Source organism: Acyrthosiphon pisum, chromosome A1, assembly GCF_005508785.2.
Source record: "Acyrthosiphon pisum isolate AL4f chromosome A1, pea_aphid_22Mar2018_4r6ur, whole genome shotgun sequence".
NCBI lineage: Eukaryota > Metazoa > Arthropoda > Insecta > Hemiptera > Aphididae > Acyrthosiphon > Acyrthosiphon pisum.
In genome coordinates, this window is record NC_042494.1 from 11,038,345 (window position 1) to 11,049,098 (window position 10,754).

A 10,754-nucleotide genomic window follows, 5' to 3' on the forward strand; every position below is an offset into this window, starting at 1 on the left:
ACATCTTAACAATTGTTACGCACATACATAATAAACTAACAAATTAATAGTTAAGTTTTGTAATTACCTCACGACATTCCAAATGGCGACGAAGATAAATATACAGCGTTAAAAAATAAACAAATCGTCAATCTAATTAAAGGCTGTAAGCGAGAGTCTGAAGGCAGACGGTAGTCAAGGTGACGTACCACGTGCAGCAAAACAAGGTAGTTCATGGAGAACACAACTAAAAGATGACGGGTGTTATTGGATCATTGGCGGAGTTCCAAATGGATGGAGACTGGTCAATTTATAAAGAAAGAATGGAACAATTTTTCTTAGTTAATACAATACCGGAGGAACGCAAGGTACCGTTGTTAATTACATGTATTGGGGAAAAAACATACAAGACACTAAAAGATTTGTGTGACCCTTTAATGCCATCCGAAAGACCGTATAAGGAACTATGTACTATATTAAATAGGCAGTTCTCTCCTAAAGTGTCAGTCTTTAGACAGCGGGAAGAATTTTATAATTTAAGACAAAATTCTAATGAAAACGTAAAGGATTAGTATGCAAGAATAAAAAATTCGGCAACAACATGTAAATTTGGAAAAGGATTAATTGATGTTCTTAGAGACAAGTTTATAACTGGTATGAGAAATGGACAAATTAAAGACCGGTTATGCGAAGAAGAAATATCTAAAGAGCTAAACAAAATAGTAGAATTAGCAATGCAGAAAGAAGTAACCATGCAATCAAATGTTCCAGTGGAAGTACACAAAGTAAAAAAATTGAACATATCAAATGATGTCAAGAAAAAAGTTGGAGCATCAGAATATGGGCAAATAACAAATAAGAAAAAACCAACAGACTTCTCAGACAACAGTAAAGCAGCAGGTCAAGGAAAATGTTTTACATGCGGATTAAGTAACCATACGTTTAGTAATTGTAAGTATAAAACTTATAAATGTAAAATTTGTAATAAAATAGGACATTTAGCTAAAATGTGTAAAAACAAATCAAAAAACCATTATGTAGAAGTAGAAACTGAGACAGAATCAGTAGAAATGTTTCAATTAAAAGTAGAAATCAAAAAAGTGTAGAGCCATATTTTGTGAAAATTAAAATTGAAGAAATACACATAGATATGGAATTAGACTCTGGAGCAGGAAGATCTATAATTCCTTTTAAATTATATAAAAAATATTGGTCTAAATTAAAAGTCATTCCTAGTTTAATTAAATTAAAAACATACAATGGAGAAATAATAAATCCAGTCAGAGAAGTTATGGTTGATATGGAATATAAAAATAAGAAGGAACAATGTAATTTACTAATAGTAGAAAATGGATGTAAAGCTCTATTGGGAAGAGATTTAATGAGTTTATTTGGTATACAGTTGGTGGATGTATCAAATATTACAGTAAATAATTTAGATTTTGGTGTAAAAAAATTGTTAAAAGAATTTGAGGAATTGTTTAAAAATAAATTAGGAAAGTATAAACAAGAAAAAATTACCTTAAAAATAAAAGAAGGAGTAATGCCAGTTTTTTGTAAACCAAGGTCTATTCCATTTGCATATATTGAAAAAGTCGAAAAGGAACTTGAGCGTTTGGAAAAAGAAAATGTGATTGAGAAAGTGGAAAATGCCCAATGGGGTACACCTCTAGTGCCTGTGATAAAGCCAAATGGGACGGTAAGGTTATGTGCAGATTATAAGACAACTATAAATAAGTATTTAGAAGATTATAACTACCCATTACTGAAAGTCGAAGAACTGTTTGTAGCTTTGCAAGGAGGAAAATTTTTTAGTAAGTTAGATTTTATAAACGCTTATAATCAATTGGAAATATGTGAAGATACTCAAAAGTTATTAGCATGGAGTACACACAAAGGTATATATAAAGTAAAGAGATTGCCTTTTGGAACAAAACCGGCTTGTTCAATTTTTCAGCAAGTAATCGAAAAAGTCCTACAAGGTTTAAAAGGTGTAAAGAATTTTTTGGATGATATCATTGTAACAGGAGTAGACGATGAAGATCATTTGAACAATTTGAGAGAAGTTTTTAAAAGATTACTAGATGCAGGTTTTAAACTAAATGTGAATAAATGTTGTTTTTTTCAAAAGCAAGTAAATTATTTAGGACATGTAATTGATGGGGAAGGAATAAGGAAAGATAAAGATAAAGTAAAAGCTATAGTTGAAGCAAGAATACCACAAAATGTGACAGAGGTTAAAGCTTTCGTAGGTATGATTAATTACTATGCCAAATTTATTCCAAATTTGTCTACACTGTTGGGTCCTATGTATAAGCTATTAAAAAAAAATATAACGTTTAAATGGACAAACCAATGTAATGAAGCTTTTAATAAGTCCAAGGAAGCAATGACATCAGATTCGGTATTAGTACATTTTAATCCTGAAATACAAGTAAAACTTTTATGTGATGCTTCTGAATATGGGGTAGGTGCTGTTTTAGTTCATGTTTTTTCTGATGGAACAGAAAAACCTATAAGTTATGCTTCAAGGGTATTAACGGTAGCTGAAAGAAAATATGCTGTGATACAAAAGGAGGCTCTAGCTATTTTCTGGAGTGTAAAAAAATTTTCACAATATTTATTAGGCAGAAAATTCATTTTATGTTCGGACCACAAACCATTGTTAGCATTATTTGGGGAACATAATGGCATTCCACGTATGGCATCAAATAGATTACAACGTTGGACTTTATTTTTGTCAGAATTTGATTATGAATTAAAATATGTACAAGGCAGAAATAATTGTGCAGCTGATGGTTTGTCCCGTTTACCATTGAAAATAAAAAGTGATGAAAATGATAACGAGTACAGTTATATAGATTTTGTGGAAGGAATGATACCTTTAGATGTGTTGAAAATTAAAATAGAAACAAGGAAAAATACAATATTAAGTAAAGTTTATAGTTGGATTGAAGAAGGGTGGCCAGAAAAAGTTGATTTAGAATATAAAGGTTATTTTATAAGAAAAAGTGAACTAAATATTGAAAAAGGTGTAATTATGTGGGGCTATAGGGTAATTATTCCAAATAAGTTGAGAATATTTTTATTAAAAGAGATACATAGCACACATGCAGGTATTGCAAAAATGAAAGCGGTTACCAGATCTTATTTTTGGTGGCCTGGACTTGACAAAGAAATAGAAAGTTATGTTAAAAGTTGTGAAGTCTGTGTATCATGTCAGGCTAGTCCAGTAGTAGATAGGCAAGCTAAGTGGGTAGAAGCTGTTGGTCCTTTAGACAGAGTACATTTAGATTTTTTGTATTTAAATAACAAAAATTATTTAGTATGGATTGATGCGTTTACAAAGTGGCCTGAAGTTATAGAAATGAGTAAAATGAATAGTGGGTATTTAATTGATAAACTGAGGGAAACTTTTGGACGTTTTGGCTTACCAAATAAAATCATTTCTGATAATGGTCCACAATTTCGTTCTAGTGAATTCATAGAATTTTGTAAACAAAATGGAATTGTATTTTATACATCACCACCTTTTCATCCTGCTACAAATGGTGCAGCTGAAAACGCAGTTAAATCTTTTAAAAGGGGAATCAACAAGGCATTAAAAGATAAAATTAATAAAGGTGTGACTGTGAGTACATTAATAAACAGATATTTATTCATGTATAGAAACTCACCACATTGGACAACAAATGAATGTCCGGCAAAATTAATGTTTGGGCGAAAGTTAAAAACTCGTTTAGATTTTCTAAGACATTCAAAGATAAAGACAAATACTGAGAGTTATAAAAATAAAACTATTAGAAATGAAGTTTTCAAGGAAGGAGATGTAGTCTATGCGAGAGATTTTTCTAATCCAAATAAAAAAAATTGGGAAAAGGCAGTGATAGAAGAAGTGTTAGGAAACAGAAATTATATAGTTAGACTTGAAGATAAAGAGTTAGTATGGAGAAGACATATAAATCACATAATTAAGTTGGAAGAATTTAGTAAGTATGATGACTATATAAAAAACTATGAAAAAGAGTTTTTAGAGGAAGTTAAAGAAAAAGAAAAAGAGATAAAAACACAGGAGTTAGAAATTAAAAAAGCTAGTGAAAAAGTTGATGAAAAAGAGAAACAGAATATTACAGATGTTAATGTTAATGATAAATTTAGTTTACCTGAAGTTAAACAAAATAACGTTAGGCCTGTTAGAAACAAGAAGTCACCTAAACGTTTAGATTTATAAAAAAAAAAAAAGTAGAAAAGTATTAGGAAAATGATTTTAAATTGTATTATTAAATAAAAAGATATTGTTTGTTAACATTAAGTATATGATTATTTTGTAAAATATTTGAATAAGATTTATGTTGAGTTCTGTAACAATATTATGTTTAGCGTTTACTATTAAAATGATGTTTTAAATTTAGGATTAAGGTGTTATGATGTTGGCAACACTGTATTTGTATTTGTGTTAAGTTTACTATTAATTTGTTAGTTTATTATGTATGTGCGTAACAGTTGTGTAGATGTAAAATAAAGGAACACATGCTTAACCAAAAAATGAATAATTAAGTTTTGTAATTACCTCACGACATTCCAGTTTTTTATATACATTATTCGATATTTATAAGGTTTTGTGCTTCGTCGGAAAGCTTGAGTGTATTTTTTTTTAGTACGTTACGTAAACTTGATATAACTGGATCAGATGATACACATAACATATGTACAAGATCTTCATTATTATTGATCCTAGAATTTTTTCTTGAATGATGTTGTCTAAATAAGTATCTAAATAAGTATCTACGATTTTACTAAATGTTTCACTTTATTTATTTTGGTTCTTTCGGCACACTCGTTAAAATTAGTTTTTGGTCGATCCACACTTTTCGAATTACTTTCATTGTCTGTAGGTAAAATGAAATTTTTTTTTAACCATTCACTATTTTTTTCAATAAATCTGTCATAGGTTCTTTTACTTTCTGACCATTTTTTTTCAAGCACAGTTGTCAAATTTAGAACCTTTGCGTTCATTTTTTCATTATATGCATCATCCCACAACGGCGTATTATATATCTAATATTTTATGCAATAAAAATTGTCTTAATTCAACGTTTGACGGTTTAAGGGGTCCCTTTTTTCGTAAAATTTCAAAAAGATCACGATAAGTTACTTTTTGCGTACTATCTCGACTACTGCATCCAGCTATACAAAAAAAAAATCACGTAATGAATTGGGGCGAATTGGGGCAAATGAAAATTATGTATTATTTAAGCCAAGTATGCCTACTTACCATGTAATGATAATTTGTAAAAATTTGTCAATTTTTAGTTATCTTCTATTGTTTAAAATAAAACTAGTATATTAGTATTGATTATAATCAACAATTTTGAAATTTATTGTTAAAATTTAAAAGTTTTGAATGTTGAATCTATATGCTAGCTAATTTTAACTACTTACCTTCACTTAGATGATCCATTGTATATATTGAAAAAAAAAATCTTGAAACTGCACAGTTGTGTTCACAATGATCGTCAAAAGCTGAGTAACACATAAATAATAACGCGCGTGGTAACAAATTTCAGATTATATTTTATGGACTATTCACTCAATATCAGACGTTGATTGTGTTAATGACCATTGGCGCAACTAGACATTTGAACTAAGGGGTGCTTAAGCTCCAAGTTTTTTTTGTGACTCAATAGGACCTAACACCAAAAGATTTTTTAGGGGGTGCTAATTTTGACTTAGGGGGTGCTAAGGACCCAAAGCACCCCCCCTAGTTGCGCCAATGTTAATGACCATTTTTATCTACAAACAGTTTACTAATTGTCTTACATAGGTTGTCCCCAATATATATATATAAGCTCCAATTATAATTGTAGTCATCAAAAATTCGATTTCGGCAAGTTAAAATTATATTTCAGACCACTAGCTGTGCCCCGCGGAGAATCGACTCCGACGTGATGGATCGCGTTGTACGGGTGTTGCTGCCTGGCCTACCCAGCTTACCAACTCTCCAAAAGGCCAAAACTATTCAATACCCTTAGCAGTATAACATCCAGTTACCTATGACCACACTATAGGCACTAGCTGCTGGGACCTATGGTTATTATAATATAGGCTGCTGTATCATAGGCAAAATGTTTGCCAATCCGTTCATCCTTGCTTAAACCAACACAATACCTTTTGTCCAATTTACAAAAATAGCGTAAATAAATTATGAGAAAGGCTTCTCCCTCTTTTTGCCATTTCGTACCTATACCATTTATCTTTTCTCTCTCCTGAAGGTTTTATAACTCAAAACTATATCGCAATAACATTTTTTTTTTCTCTCGCCTTCCTTTTGGACATTAATTTATTATTTCGATGTGTCACCTCGTATAGTTGACACTTGTATCTTTAATTACAGCTAATGCTTGTGACGAACGTTTTCGCCATTATTTTCACTTTTATTTCTCTATTCGTTTGATGATATGACTTTTTGAATAAAACTGCATATCCATTGTTGGGAGAATAAACATACCATATATCGGCATATAGCACATATAATCACTATATCACTATTATATTATTCACAGGCCTAGTATAACTACTTATTATTTACACTAATACTATAATTATAGACTAAACGTCTAAACATGCTACGTATATAAATTGTATAGGAATAGACAATTATACTTATACGCATACACTGTGGCTTCTATACGAACGTTATGAAAAATTTATACTTTTTGTACTTAGTATTAACATAGTCCTATATAGATAATCAGTGGCGTACGCAGGGGGGGGGATAATGGACTGGAGCCCCCCCCCAGCATTTGCCGTATTATTATTTTTATATTTATATATTATAATTTATAAACATTCGGTCAAAATGTCGTATATCTATACGGTTATTTATTTTCAATAAAACTGGTTCTGCGTAAAAATCTTAGCTTTTCCTTAATTATATTCTTTTGTTTTTTCTGACACTTTTCAAAACTATACTGGATTACTGAAAATAATTTACAAAAGTTGAAGTTGTAAAACATTTTAAAATACCTCACCTAAACGTCTGAAATTATTAGACACGACAAAGTAAAAATAAAATTGTATTTTATTACCTACTCATTACTTTTATAACAAAAAGTTTTTTTTTAAATAATATTTTTGTGTAGGTATGCATATTATTAATTACGTTACACATCATTTAAAACTAAGAAAGCACCTACATTATTTTTGAAACCTTACCTTGTGATTTGAGACAACAGTGAGTAATTAATAATTTACAAATTACAAGCCCCCACCTCTCCCACACCTCCTATTGAAAAATCATAGCGTAAACACGTATAATAATTGGTATGGTAATAGCAAATTACGATTTTTAGTATAAATGTATATATGTACAATGGATTGTATGTATATAATATGTGTACCTATTATATTATTTAAATGATTCCTATATATCCGATATCGTCGCTTTAAAAATTTGTAATATTAAACAGAGGCGTATTTAGGAATATTTAATTGGAGCTGGGTGATATAGTTTTGCAATAGTTTTGCAGTAAAAATGCCTTGGGGCGGGGGGGGGGTTTACACACCCACATTATTTAGTATTTTAAAATAATTTAATCTTAAAAATTTTATAGAATCATGTATATAAAACATAAATTCTCAAGAAAACTGTCTTGCGCACATTTTATAAATATTATTATATTATATAAACATAATATAGTAAGTATGTTCAAATATATTATTTATGTAAATATATAGGTAATACAGAATACTCAGTAATACCTATTATACTAATATGCATAGGTATATCGTACATGTTTTTAGTTTTGTATTAAAATAAGCGATTTCCAAAAAAAAATTAATAAAAGGTCACGCAGTCACGCGTGAATCCTGTGGCATAAATAATAAAATTACAAATAATAACGTATAACACGTAAATTCTAACTGGTAGTCGGTAGAGATTATAGAGATCCCTACCTATAATTTAAAACCTATAAGGTTAAAGTTAGATATATATTGTTAATTGTTATAAGTTTAAAGTTTTACATATATGTATATATATTTTATAAGTATATTATACAGTAGAATCAGTTAAGTTACCAGTAGATAGTATAAAAATAGTGTTTTTCACTATGCTACTTTTTCATTATAATATAATCGTGTAATAAAAACTGAATTAACAACACAATATAGTATATTGTATATATACCTACCTATTACCTATGGTGTGTTTTAGTGTTTATAAGATTTATTAACATTCGATCGTGCCTTTGTCCGTATTGGGGCTAGAGAGTTATAACACGCGAGTGTGGCCAACGACATAGTCACATAGATATTATAATACCTATCCCAATAAGTACCATAATAATAGTAAATTAGGTTAGTGATTCTTATTAATATTTTATATTAGGATATAACGAATTTTGTGACGTAAGTAATTGGAAAATACGATATAATTCCAACACCGGGTGACTTAGAATGTATGTGTTCATACATTTTTTTTTAGTTAATTTTTGGAATTCTTAACCTGCAATATTTTGGTTTTTACTATAGTTTGGTTTAATTTTGGTTAGGTTTTTTTTTAACCTAACCAATATTTTTTTTCACTATTTCTCGGGTTCTGTTGTTTTACGCAGGCAACTTACTAGTGACTATACAGACATAGGATTGCTATGCTAACGGTTAGTTAGTTGTTACGTATTATTGTGTAGAAGCGTGCAGATTTTGGAGTTCAGCTGAAAATGTCACCCACACGATCATGTCGAATTTACTATAGTACATTCTACACTGTAGAATCTACAGTTAATATATTTTATCCTATACCTATACATATATAATAATATGTAAATCAGATGGTCCGATCATATTCCGTTACGTGTATACACAATATACGGCAACAATACGTCAATGTTTTTCCGGGATAAAAAAAAAAATTGGTCTGAAAAACGGAAAAAAAAACGTCCAAGATACGCAGACACCGGAAAAAACTCGGTTTAATAAATATATGTGACGAGCAATGACGATTTTGAGACGCCCCGACCGCGGTGCATTGTGCGTTCAGTGGTTGCCAAACGATTGCTGCGTGGGTGGTTGGAAATGGGGGGGAGGGGTAGACGCGACACCAAATGGGCGGCGTCGGACTCGGTCGCGCCGGACGCACCGCCGCACCCAGTCATCAATCAAACGTCGTGCCGTTCGGTCCTGTCGATACGCTCACACAGTATTCTGGCCGCGGTGCGTTTCGGCGTGCATTCCGGTCGGCGGCGACGGCGTCTGATATCGCGATTTGCGAACGGTTGACGAGAAATAATATGTAACGGCGGACCCGTGCGTCAGCCCGTCGTTGTGATAATAATAAAATATCGTGATATAGTATCGCGTCGCGGAACCCGGTGTGGTGCAAGTGCAAAGTTCGCGTTTCCGGTAGCACCATCGAAGCCGACGATGAGCACCGCCCGTTAATATCGTTTTAAGACTTTCGTCTCGCCACCGTAGTTCTTTGGCGACGCCAGGGGACCGCCAACGGACCGTGGCCGTGCGATTTTCGGCGTTCCACGCCCGCTCACCGTGCGTAGGTGCGATGCGTGCGGACCGACGTATTACATTTCAATAACACGATTTTGGTTCGGTATTGTAGTAAGATATTGGATCACATTGAACATCGATCTCTGTTCAGTCCGATCTGACGTCGCACCTGCGGCTGGCCGCTACACTATGGCCTGGCTGACAGACCTTCGCAGCAGTACAACCGGAGGTTGCACGACACCGAGTAAATACCTATTTGTGTTTATAGTACCGAGTCTATAATAGTACCTAGGTACTGTGATGCACACCCAATACCCACACAGCCACACACATATCGGTTTTATAATACCAATTTTGGTAAAAACACTATTGTAATTGATTGTTTCATCATACCAAAGCGACATAGGTGGTCGTGTACTCAACATTGTTTTGGTCATGTGTTCCTGCAAGCACATACGGCACAGTTGTAGTGTTCCATACCTACCTCCTATGCAATGTGTGATTTCTGGCTAATGGTCAAGAACGGCACGGTCGCAACATGTCCTATTTTTTTTCATTTACAAGTGACATACATTTAATACGATAGATTTTGTCAACAAATTCCTGTTGAATAGTTGGTTTTCAAACCTAAATGTCATTATTTGTCTAATTAATGTTATAGTCACTAGTTATTATCACAATATACCCGTTTAAAAAAGTCTTACCCATATCCTATCCCATCTAGCCTATGTTTAAGAAGATGAAAAAGTTTTTATTCTATTCATATTATATTTAGTGAAGAAAAATGTGCAAATAATATGTATAGGTATATGAGTATAATGTAACTAAAAGCGCCAAATAGGTAGGTCTTCTAGCTTATGAGTCTTAACTAAGAAAGTACTAAGCTGGGGAAGTACGGAGTGTCTAATTTTTTTCCTTTTTTGCTTTAGTTCCATTATGCGGGAACTACTGTTTTCACAAGGCCTAGTCCCAACTATGGAATACCTAGGTATTAATTAACATTAATTATACAAACTTCTGTTTTATATATTATTAATAGAAGTACCTACCTATTATTAATAGAGAAAAGATACATTTAGGTAGGTAGGTACCTATGTTTATTGCAATTATTTATCAATAAAATATTTCTAATTTCTAAAAATTATTTAGTGCATGATTAATCGTCAACTATCTAAGTGGCCAAGTTGAGTATAAAAAAAAGCAAGTGCAAAAAACTAATATTTATTTGAAACTATAGGTACCTATTAGTAATCAAGAAAATAATTACTTTA

The 10,754-nt window shown here is 31.9% G+C and overlaps 1 protein-coding gene across 1 annotated transcript; it reads left to right on the plus strand.

Moving 5' to 3' along the window:
* Positions 1-1,522: 1,522 nt before the first annotated feature.
* Positions 1,523-4,210, plus strand: LOC103312024 (uncharacterized protein K02A2.6-like). Its single transcript, XM_008192019.1, has one exon. The coding sequence runs from the start codon at positions 1,523-1,525 to the stop codon at positions 4,208-4,210; it is 2,688 nt and encodes an 895-aa protein (XP_008190241.1).
* Positions 4,211-10,754: the final 6,544 nt, after the last annotated feature.